We start from the raw sequence: 20,704 nt of genomic DNA on the forward strand, positions 1-20,704 counted from the left end.
ATTGGTGTCATCTTAAAGCTTGTTCATTTGTTTTGCTTTCAATGAAAAAATTAACCGTCTATGTTTATTAAAGTATTTGCCATTTAAGGAGGTGGGGGTAGCCTGGTTTTAGAGGTAAAAATAGAGAGAAAATGGCCGCCAAAGTTTGATGAATTCCATAGCTGGAGAGCCCTGGGAATATGAAAATTTTCTTTTTTTCGCCTTTAATCGTTTTTCAATAAAATTCACACAGATATGTGTTTTTAAATCGACATGAAAGATGTTTAGCCAAAAAACAAAAATTAGATAAAAATTGCCAAACACACGGAAAATCACCTGTTTCTTCAAGTTCATTATTTTGACGAACGCCTGATTTCATCACGCTGCCTCTCATTTCATCAATCTTCACCACCACATTAATCTCTGCTAATAAGGTAATGCATTAATTATTTTAAAAGTAGACATAAAAAAATGAATTAGGCCCTTCATGTTATAATCTTATGAAACGACTTCAGTTAAACAAAAATGAGGGCTACCGAGATGAGAAGATACACTCATTTAATATATTATATCATGTAGTTTTGGGGAGTGTTTTTATGTAGTTGTTTTATACGCCCCAATTGACACAATTTAAATCATTTATGAGGCGGGCTTTGACCCTCTCGGTCGGGGCCAACCCAGGCTGAGAGGTCATTCAAGCAAAAAGATCGAAATATTTGAATAAAATTCTCCCCTCATGGGAATGGAACTTGGGTCTCTGTGTGCGACAGCAAAGCACCCAACATTTACAACACAAATGCTGGAGAAGTGGTTTTTATTTTTCTGAAGCAAATGTAATGTTATAACATGATGTAAATCTCAGCATTTTATGTAATTTAGACTGATAAGTGTTTGTCCAACATCTGTGCTGTGACGTTTCAAGGCATTTTGCCCTATTTCGTGCTGAAGGTGTGAATCTGATTTTTTCAGACAGAAGGAGTTTTTTTTTTTGTGAGCATCTTGGTCTTTCCTTTGGACTTTGGAATCTAAGGTCCTGTATACCTGGGGATTACCCAATCAGGTGGAATTGAATGAGCCTGCCCCCAAAACGGTCTGAATTGTGTTGATGGAGGTGTAAAAAAATAAAAGGAGTGTTCGAAAGGGTTTTGTTATATAAGCCGCTAGAAGTCCAATGTGTATTTATAAAAATTTTGTCTTGTGGCTGGTTTTATATTATGTCAGTGTCTACTGAAATGATTCAAAGATTTCTATGTAATTTGGACTGCATTTGCTGATAGATTTCAGAGGGGTTTCTTGTCAGGCTGATAACTCTTTCGCTTGATACGCTTCTACAACAGATTGAGAGTGCTTTTAAAGCGTACAATTTGATTTAATTAATGAATTAATAAATTAAACCACATTTATTTTATTATCTCTATCCAAACAGATGCTAGTTTTGTACCTTCTGTAGATGAACCAGAGCAAAGGAGGGATGATATCAATGTCAACATTATGCTTCCAGCAAGATCAGATGTGAAAGGTGAAATGGAGTGTCAGGGCAATTTTTGTGAGGCCGCTGACCTGAAACTGTGCATGGCGTGCTATACTTCTGGAACTGCTCGTTCTTGCTCACAGACTTTCCTCCCATTCCCATGTACAACCTGCGATGATGATGATAGTCTCAAAATCTCCTTGTCTGAAAACTGCGGTTTGTTTTGTTGCTCACCAGTAGCTGAACATTTGAGTAAGCAAGACGATGCTTTCTTTGAGGAGTGTGAAGTTTCATTTGAGCTAACTCCGCTGGAGGAGTGCTTCTCCTCACTGTCAGAAGTGAGAAAAGAACATGGTTTCAGAAGATGTCACTCGCTTACCCCAGGGAGACCCCGAATCTTGAACAGGGCTGATTTCATTCTGGAGCAGTGTACCAATATCTATAAAAGGGACCAGCATGCGGGTTGCTCTCTTTTTTGCTGGAACTGTGGACACAACCTATGGTCAAAGTCTGGCTTGTCAATGGACTGTGGGATTATCGAGGAGGTCAATGACCTCAAGGAATCTTATTCCAAAGAGGAATGTTCTCTTCAACATTTTGATTTCAAAGGATTTGATAACGCTTGTAAATTAAGATGGGGTTTCCAAGAGGAAGAGGTGGATTTTGCTAAAGTAGCTGGGTTATTTCACCTTTATTCTCCGCAACATTTCCCTTTCTTGATGACGACTGTGATGCCTTTCTGTGTTGCTCAAGAATCAACGTCCGGTGGGTTGCCTAAAGTAACGGCGGAAGGAGAGTGCCAGACTGAGCACTGTGGGGACAGGGGTTCAGATCCTATCGGGGTTGATGTACTACACCAAAGTTCTTGTTCTTTCACTCCAAAGCATGGAAGAATGTGTGGAGAGAATCTGGCAGAAAAACATGCAGATGCTGAAGGAATATGTGAGGAAAATATTCAAGAAGAAAATTCATCATCTAACTCAACGGTAGGGTTAAAGTTTGTGTCTGGAGAAATAAGCTGTGCCGACAGGGTTGACCTTGTAGGTGAACATTCTCAAATAGCTGCAGCTGTTGGTTTCTCTGCCTTTGACTATGATGACACTATAGTAGAAGACAGTGTACTTGAGACTGTAGGTAGTTCTCCTGTACCAAACCACAGACTTCATTGCTATCCTGTGCTGAATGTATTGTCAAAAAATTTCCTTCAGGAATCACCAAATGTTTCTCACAAAACAGAACCTGCAATGGCTCTTTCTCATTTGCCAAAAGACTCGCTAGCAATGGCAAGTGACAGTGAAAGTTGCTCCAATAAACTGCCGAGTAGAATTGAAGAAGATTCCATTATCTATGATATTGTCACTGACAACAAGGACCAGACACTTGATGAAGGCAAAGGACCAGCACAGGCACTCTTTCAGTTTTCAGACAGCACACCATACTTCAGCGTATTTTCAAATGATGAGTCAAGAGTTTCCTGTTACAAACAAAAGCTGGACACACACTTCAACAGTGGAATTGTGCTGAAAAATTGGTTGAAACCTAATCTGCAAAAGGAAGAAGACCCAGTGCATTTCTTTTCTTCAGAGGAAGAGACAGAGTTGGTGCCCAATTTGAAATTTGTCGTTGCCTCTGCTATATCCTCCACTCCGGTAATGACTTGCAGTAGTAAAGAAAAAGTGAAGTCCGAAAGTGAGGAAACGAGTACCAACTTTGACGGTCACAGATCAAAAGGCGAGAAACAAATTTGCCTCAGTTCAGTTAAGCAGAGCACAAAAGAGTCTAAAATTTTTGCTGAAAGGGAAATTCATGGTGAGGTAAAAAGAAACTCAGCCACGCCAACCGCTTGGAAAGTTGTGATGCATCAATGCAGTGTGATGCTTCATGATGTAAGACAAGTGATTCCTTCTTTAGGTGCTCATGTTGATTTGACATCTTTGACCTGTGAAACTCAGCACAAACTTGGTGTTGAGTTTAAAGCCAAGGTTTTGATAGATGAGGGGGCCAATAGTGGGTGTAAGAAAACAGGGTTGATGTTGCTCTCCCCAGCTGCCGTCCCGTCTTGTCCAGGTCCTAAGGATGTCGTACTGATACGCTCCCTGGCTCGGGTTCAAAGGATAAAGGAAGTCCAGAATGGGCTGATGAAGCTAAGGAATACGATGGAGAACTCAGAATTCCCAGCTGTGAACGAAAGCTTGCTTCAAAAGTTCCCCAAGAGACAGATTGGGTGTAAATTTAAACCCAAGGAAACCATTACGGGTGGTAAAAGATTGAAATATTCAAAACTTCAGCAGTTTTCATGCGAAAAGAATACAAGTCCTTCCCAGTCTACCAGTCATATTGGAGATGGGTCTGATAGGAGGACAGAGCCAGAGGTAAAAGAGAATGCCTCATCACCAAACAGGCAGAGAATACATGCAGAGACTCTACGTCCTGCTGACAGTAGCCATCATCATGAAAAGTCAAGGAAAATAAAGCATTCGAATGAACCTAGTAAAACGCGTCGAAAGAAAGAGAAGTCTGGGAAGACTGAAAAAAAGAAATCTGCCAGTCATAAGCTATCCTCGGGTACTGCCAAGAGATCAGGGGATACAAAATCAGAAAGTAGTTACACAAGCCAGACAGACAAAAATTCATGCTTTGGACGCTTAGCACCAAAACCAGAGTTTGCTGTGTCAGAGACATGGACAGATTCAGACTCTACTGAGAGAAACATGATAAGTTGTCGTACATCTAACGCTGAGTTCTCAAAGAAAAACTGGTCACTGGAAACCTGGCAGGACTTTTTGGAGACTAAACCCTGTTCAAATGCTTCTCCTACCAAGATAAAACATCACAGTCTCAAATATTTGTATAAAAAAGACAAGTCCGCGAAAGAACACCCTCATGGACTTCAAGATGAGGAGAACAACAAGAGTGTCTTACAAGATCACTCTCTTACTCACAGACATGTTTCCAAAACCCCAAGAATGTCTCCATTGTCAGTTCAAAGAGAGTCACCTGTTGTGAAAACGCACACTAAAGTAAGAAAATCTGAACTTGCCAAGGGTAAAAGTAAAAAAGTCTGTTTAAGCAAGAGTGCCTCCTCATCTGTGAAGTCGTCAGTTCACATCCCAAACTCAAGCAGTCTTCGTAGTGGCCAAACATCTGAGACGAGAAGAAAGGACAGAGATGGTCTAGAGGGGCAGAAGTCACAGTCAAGAAAGGACAAACACTCAAATGAAAAAGAAAGCTGGAAATTGGAGAAACATGCTCAAAAAGATTGTCAAGAATGTTCAGTGTTTCCGAAAAGTCTTGGAGCTTTCAAAATCCCCAAGAAATCAGATAGGGTTTCTTTGGGTGCAAGCAATCCACTACACTTATGGGACATAGACTCTGTCAATGTTGTAAAGACTGGTGAACGAGCAAAGTCAGAACTTGAAACACGATGTCAAGACTCATCTTCCCCTTCTTTCAATCAAGTACAGGTTAAGCAGGTCTCTTTTGAGGAGACCTATACATCAACATTGACCCAATCTGGAAATGCCAAATACACGAAGTTTCAGAAAACAGCTGAAGAAAATGTCCCAAACAACAGCTATAATAAACACGCTAAACTTCCCTATCGTGATGAATTTTATTTGGAGGAACCTGGACAAAATTTGGCACAGAATGTGTCATGTGGCAAATTGTCGACGCCTAGAGTACTGATTACTGCACCTGAAATCTCTCCCAAGGAACTACAAGTCTCCAGAGGGCCAAAAAATCAAAAACAAAGAGAAAGAGAGGTTATTGGGGATATTGCAGCCTCGATGTCGTGCCTTTACCAGCTGGATAAAACTGGATCTGGTTCTTCAAGCTCTCTGAGCACATCTGTTGGCAGAAAGGGAGAAGGGACCTCAAGCGACTCGGGGTCAGCTGAAGATTTGCCTGAGGTTGGAGCTGATGGTGAATTGCCCGCCCAATGTCAAGTCGCTCCGCCTCCTTCCCAGGACGGCACCCGGAATGGTCACAGGAGCAGTGCAGCAGCAGGAGATGCTCTTCCACAGCCCATCAGCCCACTGCGTTCAAAGTCAGCAAAGGTAACTTTTCTTTTATAGTTAAGTCATATACAGTACTTAGCTTTGCCTTTTCCCTGATGCTAGTGGAGACAAGTTGTTACCCTAAAATGACAAAGTTCTGTCTGCTAATTACCTAGTTTTGAGACGTTTGACACAAAAAAATTTGCGTTTCACATTTCAAGCTTTTTCGAATTCAATTCTTTGAATGTCTTGATAACGTATCCAAATAATCTTATGATTTTGGTAGAGCAGAGAACATTTTGTTTCTGACCTCAATATCCTAATATTGACTAAAAATAGCCAATAATGTTAGACAGAACTTTGTAATTCTGAGATAACGAAATGTCAAACAGACTCTGTGCACTGGCAGGAGGTGCAGACGGCAGACCCCTCTAATGATAGAAACACTTGCATGCTCATTATCATAATATTATCAACGTCACTGGTCAGATGACAGTGCGTGACACATTCTATTTACTTTTGTAACGTTGTTTCTGTCCTCGTTCTTCTGTTCCTCATTTTGACATTACTGTCATAATGTCATCATACTGTGGTCACTTGGTCAGATGCTTAAGAATCTGCAAACAAGTACATATATTTGTATGGGTATCCTAGGGCGTGTCCAGCAGAATGCAACCGCAAAGACATTTTGACATTTGGTACCTGAAAAAGGGAACTGAACAAATAATTATTGTACAAATCGCATTATGAAACGACCGTAGGGGCTCTCGTTTTCTAGAGGTTAAGGTGTTGGCCTCTCATTCCTTAGGTCTTGGGTTCGAATCGGGATAGCAATGGAAAATGTTCTTCTTTAAAATGTTTTCCTTTCACTATCCTTTCCTACTCTTTTACAATGTTCTGTCGTCTGCTTTCGTCTCCACTTTCTGCTCCCCTCCCCTCACCTCCTTTGCCCCCTCCTCTGGGTTCCTGGCTCTCTCTGCAGCCCTTCTATTGCTACTCCTTGGCCCATTCTTACGCGCGGTCGTATGACCTTATATGCAGTTGCGAGCGCCGTAAAACACCACAAAAACCGGCAATAACGGAAACCTGGCTTATGGACCCCCCCCCCCCCCCCCAACCCCTTGATAAATTCCTCTTTGTACACCTGTCTAAGACCGAAACCTTTACAACCTGGAAACGTCAAGAAATGGGGGATGGGGGGGGGGGGGGGGGGGCAAAACGACCACTGCCAAAACTGATTTTTGATATGAGCAACAATAGTCCCAAGCCTTTTATTCTAAACATCGCGGTAGGCCATCAACTAAACCAGACCGGCCCAGCGGTAGACCTTCAATCAGGAACGTCACGGTAGACCTTCAACTAAACCGGCTCTGAAATTCCTTCTCTTCTGAGAGTTTTGGCCTGTTGAAGAGCGAAGACAAATACTTTGCCCGCTCAGCCAAGGACCTCAAAATAATTAACCTCCTCGCCCTCAGCTTTTACTTTTATTTGAAATTGAAACAAAGGTCCCAAAACTTCCAAGTTCGGTTCCAACGGCTTTTTACGTTCTCTGACCGTCTAGGCTCTGAGTCTGACCAGTGCGGTCTAGATTACCTGCTCTGGCTCTGACCTTTACGTTACGCCACACCGTCAGGCGAGAGGGGGGGGGGGTGCGGTCTGGGCAACGCCTATTTTTAGTCTCTACTATGTACTACTAGGCCCTACAGTTGGTTCTGGGTTTTATGCAAGGAGTTTACTTTTAATCTCCTTGGTTTTATGCAAGGAGCTTACTCCTTGTTTTTCTGTCAGTTCATCAGTTTTATCCCGCGCTTGTGAGCGTGGCCTACGTTATTAAAGTCACGAAGGCCACTTTGTGAGTATGTGAGTGGTGCAGAGTGATGGTCAGGGTGGTGTGGGTGTGAAACAAGGACCTTGGAACTCCTTGGCCGCTGCTGGACTTCAAAGAGCTCAAGCCGGGCGCGCCGGCACGGAAACTTTTCTGAGTAGGCAGCAAAGATGTGAGATTTGACCGCTGCCTGCCGCTCTGGTCGTACGGCCGCCAGTTGAGAATATGAGGGGAAAAGTTACTGTATAACCTCCTTGGTAGTAATGTATTACATGATACAGGGGAGAGGTGGCTTTTATAGATTGTGCTTATTAATTAATCTTTGGGTGGGGCTAAAGTTGGAAACAAAGGAGGCATTATTAATATTGTTATTCGATCATTTCTGTTTCTATTGGTCAAATGGTTGTCCTATCTTTAATGAGATAAGAGAGGTAAGAAAAGAAAATAATAATGAACGAGAAATCGTTATTGTCCAGATGCTGGCACATTGGTTTGGTGTTGCTTCACGAAACACACACACACCCGTGCGCGCGCTCACGCACACGCACGCATACACACTCGCATACCCACTCGCACGCTGGCTCGCGCGTGTACCTCACAAAGTCTTTCGCACATCCTCTTTTCCACATACCGGTGCATCTGTACACAAAGACACATGTATGACATACGTAGTGTGCTTGCACTAACAAACAGAGTCACAGTCACAACAAATAATAAACAAACACCTTTTATTGCAAGATGCAAGAACTGGTGCCGATAGATTTGCTAGACTGGCGCTTGCCAATTGCCAATTCGCCAGCCATTATCAGAGCGGCTAGAATAGCACTTTGGAGGTGTGAAGTTTTGGCCACTGCTTGCCGATCGGACAGGCGACCTTTGATCCCACCGCGTATGACTGGACCTCTGCCCCCCCCCCCCCCCCCCCCCACCTCTCTTAACACGTTCTGCTACATCTCCCTGTTGTCCAATGTGTGGGTAAGCCAACGAAGAAAATGCCTCGTCGGGATAGAACGCTTAGAATAAATATTGAATGCAATCTTTTATTATAATTATAATGATAATATTATCAATTTTTTCCCAACTCCCTTGAGATAATTTTGTCTTGAATTGGACAGATTCGACCGTGCCGTAAAATTTGTCCAAGACGGCCACCCATTATCATTACAGTGTATAGGAAAAGAAAAGTGGTTGTCTTAGACAGGTTGGTATTGTTAGACAGTGTCATCATAGTATTTTAAAAAACGTCAGGTAATTAATGGGAAGTGTTCATTTGTACAGGGGGGCTCTTAAGCCTTAGGCAGGTGTGACCAGAGCTGTAAAGTACTTTTAAAAAGTTCTTAAGTACAAATTTAAGTACAATCTAAAAAATGTACTTAAGTAGGCCTACAGTAAAAGTACTTTCCTGTAAAATGTACTTGAGTACAAGAACTTTTTAAAAAAGTACTTATGAGTACATTTTGAGTACTTTCTGCTAATATGCTAAAACTCTTCAGCGTTTATGCAAAACATCATATTAAATAACATATCCAGTATATTTGACAAATTAGGCTATTTATTACTAAAAATGTAAACTGTATACAAAGCAATTGAGTATACAATGTACGCACTGAACGAAGATGGAAATGGTCCGTGAAATTGAAAAAAAACCCAACCCAAACGAACAGACGTCACTAGTGGGTAAGTGATATTATGAATAGAACTTGTTTGAGCAAGACAATGTGATCAAATGTAAGTCAGTCCAAGAGGTCGGAAAGTTCTACATTAAAAAAAAATCCAAATTGGAAAATGTAGATACAAAGTTGCTCTTAAGAAAACATAAAATTGATGAAAATTTATGGCCAGCATAGAATAAAGTGCATTGAATTCTTCATTAACAAATCCTCAAGGAATCAATATAGCCTTAAGCAAAAACCACCCCAAAAAAGTTTAAAAGAAATTTAGGCAGCCTAAAAAATTGTACATTGAGAACTCAGTTTCAGTTCCAATTGATTCTAATAGTGGTAAGACAGATTTTGGTCACACTGTAGTCCCCACGGCGCCCACGGCAAACCAAAATACAATAGTTTCCTAGAGTCTAGTAAGTGTAGTGTAACCAAAGATTTTCTACTGCAGTAGTCTCCGCCTAAGATCCCAGTCCTCGGAAGCAAGGAAAATAAAAATATGGGATCTTAGCCGACGAAGCCAAGGAAGAATCTACAGTGACCCATGAACTGACGTGACCCCTGGGTGGATTTATGACATACGGCAAACAAAGAGTGGTTAACCTTGATGACCAATCACAGTGGCATGAGGTATGCCATAAATAATATATACATATATATACACACTCATTGGCCTATCGTGAGTCTTGAGATCTTTATCTACGTTTATCCAGTTGCCCCTCCCCTTCATCTGTCCAACAATTTTAGCTTTCCATCTCTAATTGAGTCTCCCCCCCCCCCCCCCAAAAAAAAAAAAAAAAAAAAAAAAAAACCCGCCTTTGTCGTTACGCACCATTACGTTGTGACAACACCAATTAAAATTCAGGCTGTCTCGCAAATTCGGGAATAGAGAAAAACTGCTTTCAATGGTCAGGGAAGAGTTCACAGTTTGATGTGATCCCGCATGGAGCGAACTTGTAGGCCCTACGTCCACCCAACGAGTGGTGTAAGTTCAGGTGGTGAGGTCAGATGCGAGTGCGATGTTTGGGGAAAAGAAACTCATCGATCAGTTCACACCTTGGTGTGATCCCGTCTGGAGCAAACACTGTACCGTTTCATGGAGTTTTACAACGCTTGTGATCTCATTCACGATAGTGGCTGATCTTTGACGCGACGGGCCGTTCTTTGATCTCAACTTTTAACTCTTGGTTGATCGGCTGTGCCCGCCCGGGTGTTTGTTCCGTAAATTATGATCAGAAATGCCGGCACTTAATCAAAGTACTCAAAATGTGCTTTAAAAAATGCTCAAAAGCACTTTTATAAAAAGTATCGGAGTACAGTAAAAGTACTGGTTTCAAAAATGTACCGGAGTACAGTAAAAGTACCGAAAATTGCAACTTAAGTACAAGTACCGGAGTACTCTGGGTGTGACTGTGCATACAGGGAGGAAAGGGGGGTATCGGAACGGCATAAATACGTAACGACATAATTTTTTTTTATCGGAACGGCGCATACGTTTTCTTTGGTCATGGTAATCGAATACTATTAGGTTCAATTTCGGACATTAAATCGATCGAATACTTAATGTGCATGTTTCTCTGCTTGCGAGTCACAAGTCCCGCACTTTAACAGTATTTAGCTTACTGACAATGTGTCTCGTGTTGTGTACAAGTGTACGTAAAGTCACGTGAATCCACAAAACTAATTTGTGATCTGCTTGCTTACAACACTGGTGCGGTTGCTATGATGTCTTCATGCCTCCTAAAGGCTCAGGTATGTATGTGTGTATGTGTCTGTAAGTGTGTGTGTGTGTGTGGTTTTAATATTTAATATTTAATAAGGAAAATAGGACAACGTGGAGTCGCGCTACCCGTATTGTGTATTCACTACACACTGTGTAGGCACTATATAAAATATGTAATGTGTTGTATCTAGTCATTCCTTATCTAACTATGGAGAAGTACACAAGAAAATGCAAAACGGGCATCATCTTGGACAGTTTTAGATTGAAGAAAGACAATTTAAACAGTTAAAAAAGGAAAGCGTTTTCTGGCGATGTACAAATTACCAGTTGATAACCTGCTACAAACAAGGACAAATGCCCATTGAAAGTTTTCTTCTGAAAATTGCCTACAAAATGCTGCCAATTTTAAAATTGTGAATGATTTTTAACCGGATTTTTAACAAACTTTTTATATTGCAAGCCCCCATAAAATCATTCTAATGCAGCCTTTGACAGTCCCAAACCTCTCTATGCAAAACGCTGAGGGGAATGGTTTTTTCCTTCGTTTTTACCTATCTTCATGCTTCAAACAGATTAAAAGATATTCTCATGCTTGTATGACAAACATAGTGTGATGATTTAACTGCAATACTCGATTTGTATCTTTTTTCATTCCTTAAGTAATCGGCCATGCAATGCTGTCGGCGATATAATATGCGCCTTTCCAGTAAAATAATATACCTTCTCTATTGTTCTCAGTCTAGGCCTAGGCCTTCTCAGAACTGAGAAAGCCTAGTTCTCAGTACAATAAATTTGAAAACTACGCCGTTCCGATATACTGCGGGGGGGGGGGGGGGGGGGGGGGGGTAGGATTTTGTTGTTGTTGCCAAAGTTGTATTTTTTATCGTTGTTTTTTTCTGCGCAGTTTAGAGTCTTGAGTTCTGGTTCTGCGTATGTTAGTTCTCCTGAGAAACGGAATATTTTCTCATTAAGTAGGCCTATGATTAAGCGATGACATTCTCCACGAGTGTTTTTCAAAACAATATAGAACATGGCTGTGTCTGTATTAAATTGTCCTCTTCACTTTCATTTGTGATTTTCTGTTGTCGTTGTCATGGTCTCACTTTCGTTTTTTCCAATCTGGCCTTTTTCCTGCAGAGACGATGGGTTGTTCGTGTGAAGGCCGAACTGTAACAGAACATGGTGTGCTTTTAATTTATTTTGAACACAAGTTAATGTCTCTTTCTGTTTTCGATAGAATTGCAAAAAGACCGTTATTATCATCTTTCCGCCGTAGATTTCATTTGGTGTAGAACTGAAGACTCCGGCGTCTGTTGAGTAGAAAGTGTGTCACTGTTGCATTAAAAAGATCAGAGTTTTATTCTCGAGTGGGGCGAAACTTTTGTCGAGTATCTCAGTCTTTCTGCTATCACCCTACATAAAAAAAAGAGTTGAAGACGCCTGTTGTACCTCGCAAGGTTATACTTCTCTTCCTCCACGGGGGTTAAAGTTAAAGGTCATCATCAGTTCATGATGGACGACCTATTATCACTTTTATTTATTAGTTGAAGTCAAGGGTTTTGCTGTGTGTAGTGGTGATTATTAGACTTTAAGTTTGGTATGACTTTTTTGCATCCATTTTGATGAATTTAATCAGACATCTTTCGTCCGTAGAAATCCCTCGTGGGTGGTTGGCAGATATACTCGGATGTGGTTTGCTCCTACTTTCCTGTCCTTATATTTCCTACTTTTTTTTTTATCACGTCACACTCTAGAAGCACCTACCGGTATCTAATCTTCGGTGATTTATTTGTGTTGCAAGTGCCGTTTTGTGTTGCAAGTGCCGTAAAATTCGTACAACAACTAAAATCTCCTCCTTTTCTTTTTACTTTTCTACCCAACAACAACAAAAACAACAACAACAACACACACACACACACATAATATATAATTTTGTAAAATGTATCATCTAATCTCCGGCACTCTATGGCCCAGTTCTGTTGCAAGTGCCATAACATCTTAACAATGTTTTTTTCTTTTTTAATTACAAAGTTAAGTTCTGTTGTTTTACCCTCCCATCTTCCTTATTTCCACCGTCACCTATTTCCACCCTTTCCTCCTCTACTGTGTCTATCATCATCATTGTCATTTATGCCTACTTTGCCTTCCTCATAATTTCTCCATTTTCATAATTATATCCCTTAGCCATGGAACGAATACATCCTTTAGTTATGTGCCACCACAACAAACCACCATTATACAAAAAGCAATGAAATAGATGAGAAAATGAAAAGTCAAAAAGATACGTGATACGGCAGTGGCAGTGTCCGGCAGTAGGGTAAGAAAAAGAGGGAACCGAGACGGACCTTAAAATTTACAAGCTCGTTTCGGGGGGAACCTATTGTCTCTTCAACTTCAAGACAGCATGTTTAATGAGCTGACTGTTGTAAGTTATCCGTATAAAACTCAACTTTCATTACCAAATTACCGTGTTATGATACAGGCCAAAGCCTGCCCCTGGGCGGTTGGTTGGAGAATGCCACTGGTAGCACGTCCTATTTTCTCTTCTTCCCGTCTGTTGTTTCTGTCAGTTTGTCAAGACGTTTTCCTTGCACTAAAAATCACCGTAATTTTGTCCGCGTGCTTCTCTTTCTTCACACACGCACACATGACATACACTACACATACCCACACCCCGGTCATTCTCTCTCTCTCTCTCTCTCTCTCTCACACACACACACACACACTCACACGCGCGCACACACACACACACACACACACACACACACACACACACACACACACACACAGACGTTCATAAATAGATCTAAAACCTACCTAAATGAAAAGCAGTATCATTATCAAAGACCTTGGGTATAATTCTATAATTATCAACCACACTGGAGAATGTTAAAATACATTATGTAGTATTATGTAGTCTTCGTCAGGAAGATGGATTTATTGGCCATTACGTCTTTTTGTGGATATTTGTCACACGAACCTGCAGGCCTCAGTTGGGGGGGGGGGGGGGGGGGGGGTGTACACGGGGAAGGAGGTAGGAAGGTGCGGGTGATGAAAGGGAGCGTACGTGTGTGGGCAGTGTGGTGTAATAATTTATTGAGCCTGAACGAACTGTTCTGCTGTCATTTTGTATGTCCGGCTGACTTGGCTGCTGCTTGTGAGTGAAAACACTTATGAATTAATGTGCAAACGCGCGCGCGCACGCACATACACACACACATACACACACACACACACACACGCGCGCGCGCACACACAGACAGACTCGCGCGCGCGTACAATACATCCAAGCATGAATTTTACGATTTCTGAAAGTCTACACCATATTGTACTTGCTTTAGATTGACACCAAAGTTTAAATGTTCAATCGAAACGAATTACTAACCATAATTAATTAATAATAGTATAGTATCTTGGCTCCATTATAAAACGATGGGAAGAAACAGTCTTTCATTTGAAAAAATTAATACCAATGTTGTTTTATTTTTTCAATTGCAAAGTTATTGTCCAAAATCTCTTTGTCAACCAGTACAGTACTGGATAATGGAGTCGAGGGACTTGAGCTTGTTGACTTGAGTGAAATTTATTAGTGTGCCCTACCCCTCCCCCCCTCCCTCTGCCGTAGGACAGAATAAGGACAATTAAATTAATTAGTGTCAGTGGCCATGTGGCTGGCCGTGGGGGGCCAGGGCCGATGTGCATGAACGACTAGTGTGTGGATAAGCTTAACCATAATTATTATAGTCATTCTCGTGATGTTTGCATCGAAAGTTGGTGGCCATTTTCTCGCTAAATTTATCTCTGACACCAGGCGCCCCCCGTCTCCTTCAATCGCAAAGAATAGATGGGTATTTTAAAAATATTTTTCTCCAATAAATGCAAAACGAATGAATGAGCTTTAAAATGATATTAATAGCTCCATTGCCCAAGAATTTGTGAGCGCCTGATTTCACCGCGCCGTGACACATTGTCATGTCATGTAATAATAGTATCGTCTCTCTATATTATAGGCCTGCGTCTAATGAAATGGCCTCTAGAATATTATTCTATAATGTCCTCCTTGGTCTAATTAACGTTATGATCTCTTTGAAGATTATACATTGGCTTCGGAATCTTTGTTTATCCGAGAGAGAGATGGTTTCCGTATTCACTTTGCCACTCGATCGTACTCGTACACAGATACACACAGAGTATAAGTATAGGACACACCCGTTCGTCTACGCGAACTTTCTCTCTCACACCCACAAAGGGGACACTCGCCCACGTGTGTACACAATCATGTTGTGTGTATCCAAAATTAAGGGACGGACACCCCCAGCACTAGTATAGGCATATCTACCCCCCCCCCACCCTTTTACTCACATATTATAAACACGTGTGTTCTGTGGGCGTGGGTGTGTAATTTCTTTGGCAAGGATCTTTTCGTTCGAGGCTCAAGGGCCTTTTCCTGCACGATGACGACTGGTAAATGAACTCTCCTCTTTTTGCTCACCCGTGTTTAATAGCAAACCAACTACCCCAAATAAATAAATAAGGAAATGGTAAAAAATGGGCTGTGGCTTTATTGCAGTCCTATATTCCTTTCTGCGATGTGAAAGACTTTTATAATTAAATGCTTGTACACATTTTGTTCCGGGGAAAATAATACTAGATCTAGTACAAGATCTAGTACTAGACTAGTAGTCTAAAGTCTGTTTTTCTGTGCAAGTGCTTTCTTTTAGGGCAGCCAATCGCTCGTTACCATAAATGATAACCGTATTTTGTACTGCTTTGCCTGCTTGCACAAAGGCCTAAAGAAATGGAAAGCTTGAAATTAATAGGCTAACAAGAACAAGAACAGCCAATCAATGCCTGTCGGACACTCTTGAGCCTTGGCCTGAAGAATGGCGCTTTAGGCCTACGTGAGATTTGCTCTGCTACCGCCCCGCCCCCCGCCTTCCTTCTCCGAGGGAATGAAAAAGAATCATCATGTAGCCTTCTTGGACTAAAATATTAATCAGTACTCTGTGTTTTTTGGTTTTTGCTACGTTTAGAAATGGACAAGGTACCGTATTCACTCTTCATCGTACATATAATGATTTTTACTTATAATTGTTGTTCGGATTTATTAATTTTTTTTTTTCGATGAACCCCGCAAAACCATAAAAGTAAATCCAGAGGTAAAACTAAACACGAAAGCGTTCCCCGCCGTTGACAAGAAATTGCGTGGAAGAACTCTTCCACGTGCAGTTGGTAGAAAAATGCAAAAAAGTCAGCCACCTTTGGCTACCTTATTGAGTACAAACAGCAGCATAGCTCTAAAGATTCTTCTTGTGGCTTCTGGGACCTGGGACAGTATTTTTTGCCATTATTGCGTGTTGTGCTTTCGTTCTTGTGCAGTGACTAATGTAGCATGTCTAGTTTTAATGTTTCTTTGCTTTGCCAAGCCTGATCCCGCTCTAGATCTAGAGACTATTATTATAATGAAGATTTTGACGTGATGGAATGAGGGGCAAGCCGACAAGCAGACAGTTGAACTTCTGGATTTCACAGTGACGATGCTTGGACTTTCGCTTAGAAGGCAGGAATCATAATGTTTGTCAAATGCCAAGGCCAAGAGATAGATTTTCTAGATCTAATCAAGCCAGGACTTGTGTTGGTCATGAACAAGATGAATTGTAATCAACCTGACCAAAGCCAAAGGAATGTAAACAAAGCAAATGTTTGCCGTGTAGTGTGTGTAGTGTAGACTATATCTCTAGCCTTCTGTGGCTATGACATGAGAATCTAGTGACTAGTGGTCATATTGTTTGTCAAACCAGTAGGCCAACACTGACAACACTACTTTCTTTAACTTATTCAAGAATTGTCCCTTCCTCAGCTCATCTGGTGCACAATCATTGTGCTACTATGTCAAGGAATGTATTGTAAATACTAACGCTAAATGTATCCCCTCTGTGAAATAATTATAATTATAGATCTAGACTCTAGCAACCAATTGTTCTGTCTGTAAGCTGTGTATTTTTATTCATTTTTAAAAAGAAACCCTTTTAAAAAATGTGGAACAGCAGTTTATAATTCATCTTGTGAATAGAGGTCTGAAAAGACGAAAGTAAAGCCCACAAAGCCAAGGATGCCCTGTCTTAAAATTTCTCTTTGCTGAGCACAATATAATTCGCAAAAAAATTTTTCATCTATCCAAATATGGTTCCACCATGTGAATGATACTGAACGGGACCCCATTTCATAACATGCACAATATGTGAATATGTGTTACTCGGAAAACTTAAATTGACAAAAACATTATCAGTATCAGTGAAGCATTCTTGAGGTGAAGAAATTTTTTATGTGCGGTCTGGTAAAATAGGCCTACTCTCTGTTGTTTGAATGTCTGTACTTTACAGTTACTGTACAGTTTACACTAAATACATTTTAAAAGTTAATGATGCAACTGACATTTTCACTTCGTGTCTTGATTCTCACTTAACAAAATACATACATTTTAAAAATTCCCTTTATTTTGTTTGCCTTGGGAACTCAAAGTGTAGGCGACAGAATGGTTAAATTTAAGGCGACGCTAGAACGCTCCATTGGAGAAAAGCTACTTGATTTGAGTCGTGGTGAATTATCAAGCAGTGGGTGCAGTTCTTCCATTCTAGTGCCAGATGATCACTTCCCAATGAGAAATCAATCTAAGGCATGCCGCCACCACAAGGCTTTGAAATACAATGGCAAATCCAAAGCAAAACAAGTATTAAAGGAGAGGATGAATAGTTTTGGCCAAGTAGATCATCAGTCTGAACGAATCATGACCCAAAGAGATAGTTTAGCAATTGGGACATGCAAGCAAGTAGATGAAGCTGGACAGCTCACAGAAATTCATTTTTATCTGGAAAAAATAAGTAAAGAAGGAAAGATGATGAAAGAGGAAATAGAACTTTTAGAGCTTCATAGAGAGGCCATGAAAAAAACCATTGCTGAAACTGAAAGAAAATTTAAGCTTTTTGAAGAGGACAATGGTATTTTTGAAAAATTTCATGGTAATATGGTAACCAGAGAAAGTTCAGAAAGTGATCTACTTTGGAGAAAGAAGCTTGAAAAAGAGATTTTACAGATAAATTTTCAAAGATGTGTTCTTGAAAAATCCAACAATGAAAGGCAAAGACTTGAAGAAAGATTGAGGCATATTTATAAAGAACTGAGAGTTATAATCAATTCCAAATCGAGCATGTCTAAGAAAGCTCGCTTCCGGGCCAATAAAAGGAGAAAGAAGCTCGAAGAAGAACTTAAAATTTTAGTACCCCATGAGCTGTCTCAATTGGTTCGCCTGAAGAATGATGAAATCATCCAGGAAGCTTCCTTTCAAGCCTGTTTTGGAAGCATATTTCCAACAAGTTCTACTACTTTGACACATTTTGTTGGTTCTCTCACGCATTCGATACCTGTGTCAGATAAAGATAAAGGGTACGAGCAGGATGGTTCTGGGAATTTTTGCAGCATTACTCATGTTGATCCTGTATGTAATGAAGATGGAGTCAAGCAAAAGAGTCTCAGCATGTCAAAGGAAAGTTCTCTTCCTGTGACTTTAACTGATGATGATGATATTCCAGCTTCCAAAGGAAGTTTGAAATCCTTTATATTAAGCAGTCAGGTCTGTTGAATTGTTTTTATATATTTATATTATAATGTCAGTTAATGAACTTAATGTGGCACTGGTTTAGTTTTCAACACTAGACTAAGATTAGAATTATAGTAATAAGCCACTACAGCAGTCTCCACCTAAGATCCCAGTGCTTGGGAGCAAGGAAAAGGCGGGATCTTAAGCGAACTGTGAGTGTGAGAAGTTATCTGAATGTCCAGGGGGGAAGAATCCACAGTAACTCATGGTCAGGCTCATAATCTACAATGATCTTTCCTTACTTTAAAATGAACTGACGTGACTCATGGGCACTAAAAGTTCTTTTCAGAAGTCAGTTTTTCCTTTTTTTTTTTTTTTAAAGTTTGTTTGGGGGCAGGGGGTGAGGCTTTAAAAAAACGAAGTGACTATTTCTCAGAACGTTCTGGAAAATAAACTTGAACTCTTATTTCTCTGAACAGTTTCCGATCTCGAGATTTTTTGGTTATTTGCCAGATTTAGGCGTCATCTTTCATTCTGCCATTCTTCGAGGACTGGGAAGAAGCGTTTTTTGCATCAAATTTAATTTCTAGAGGTAGAGATTGTTAAATGTGTCTGAATATTCAGATACTTCAGTTGTGGTTGGGGCAACGTTCCCGGACTGTACTTCATTTGAAAATGCCTTCAAAAGGTACTGCGAGAAAACAAGACTGATCGACCTTGGCAGTAACCTATTTTGCATTTAGTCATCCAGCAAAAAATAAAATCCTTTCTTATAAAATAAAAAAAATCTCCCACCCCACCCAGGCCCCGTTCACACCTTAGGCCTACAGACAGACATGCACACTTCTACACACACACTCACGCCCCATTCCATTCGCAAGTATTATCAACAAATCTCGAGAACGGAAACGGTTCGCAGAAGAGTTTCAGTTTTTTTTCCGAATGTTCAGAGAAATAGAGGCGGCCTAAAAAAAAATAGTGTGTCAGGTGGGAACTAGTTGGTTTCAAGCAATGCCCCCCAATCAAAAATTTATTGCTTTCCATCTTTAACCGTTACGGAGTTCCCTGCCCATGTCATGATGCATCATAAATAGTTGGGTTGTCACGACCGTTGTGACCACACCGACCAAATTTTAAAATAATAATGAAAGGCAGGTTCACTGCCAACAGATGACCCCATTTATGCAAAGGCTATCGGACAGTCCTTGAGTATGGGTGCCAGTCTGTCTAGGAAGTTAGAGTGCAAAACTGAAAGACAAGAGCGATGGTCGGGAAAACGTAAACGTCTATGAGTTCACTGTTTGATAGAATGCAGTCTGACGCTTGCTTGTTGGCTCTCCCCACCTAGTGTGTGATGTAAGATCAGGCAGACGGCTCAGGAGATCGGGGAAAGCAAGGCATCGACGAGTTCACACTTTCGTGCGATCCTGTCTGGGGTAAACATGGTAACCGTTATCGAGATTTACAACAGAGGTTTGATAGCATTCATGAGGGTGAATGATCAGTGACGTGACGGACCGTACAATGATTGCACATTTTCGCTACTTGGTTGATCAGTTGAGCGTGCCCAGATTTCTTTCTTTTTTTTTTTCTTCTTAAATAAAGAAGAAAAAAAAGTAAATTATGACCTGAAAATTGGACTCTTAGCGGAATGTAGCTCCTTCAGTGCGGGATGTTAGGGGTGACTTTATATATATGTATGTATATGCCTAACCGGGACCATAAGCAGTGGGACCTTAGGCGGAGACTACTGTATTAAATTACCTTGTTGTTTTTAACGATCAATGTGGCCCAGTCAACCTACGGACTTTAAATACTCACTGTAAGACTGTGGCTATCTTGCAGACGGGTGAACTGTTTGAATCAGAATGGAGTCCAAATGTTTAAGTTTTGCCTGAAGGCTGAAACGCTCCATTTTCAGAATTTCACAGATCTGGGTATTTTTTAAGGGGGGAATTCCGTAACGAATGACCACTATCTATGAAATAAAACGTGAGGGAAGTCCAGGGTTTGGATTAAATCAGGAAGTTAGTTTTTTTATTTTGACCTGGGCTGAGGTTTTGTGGGTACTTGTAGGTTATGTCTTTTCAAATTGTGTTTGCTGGGGTGGTCACCCAACAAACACAATTATAAAGAAAAGACCAAACCCTACCCCTACCCCAAACTCTTACCCTACCCCAAACTCTAACCCTTAGACCCCTTATCCTAACCCTAACCCTTCCCCTATCCCTACCCCTCTATTCTACTCTGTCTCATAGTGGTCGCTCGTGTCCACCCGCTGGGTATCTGGTGTAATAGGAGTAGGAGGAAAACATGTGTGGCAGTATTTTGTTCTTGTGCACTGAAATTGAAATGCCACAATAACACAAATATATGACAGTCTAGGAGACCTTTAAATTACTCTCTGTTTCTGTCCTGAAATGATGCAGCAATCTTTCTACACTTATTTC

At 40.8% G+C, this 20,704-nt stretch overlaps 1 protein-coding gene across 2 annotated transcripts in view; it reads left to right on the top strand.

Annotated features, from left to right (window-relative positions):
* The first annotated feature begins 1,267 nt into the window (after positions 1-1,267).
* The window catches only part of LOC118477859, a 41,575-nt gene continuing 22,138 nt past the window's right edge, over positions 1,268-20,704 (top strand). Inside the window, exon 1 of one of the 2 annotated variants that reach the window (XM_035970376.1) lies at positions 1,268-5,508. In XM_035970376.1, coding sequence (XP_035826269.1) covers positions 1,471-5,508 — 4,038 coding nt within the window. In that variant the 5' untranslated portion in view covers positions 1,268-1,470. Of the gene's footprint in view, positions 5,509-15,972; positions 18,288-20,704 lie in introns of those variants that run through there. The other variant, XM_035970377.1, reaches the window with a different exon arrangement.

The sequence above is a fragment of the Aplysia californica genome, unplaced genomic scaffold, assembly GCF_000002075.1.
Source record: "Aplysia californica isolate F4 #8 unplaced genomic scaffold, AplCal3.0 scaffold00260, whole genome shotgun sequence".
NCBI classification, from domain to species: domain Eukaryota; kingdom Metazoa; phylum Mollusca; class Gastropoda; order Aplysiida; family Aplysiidae; genus Aplysia; species Aplysia californica.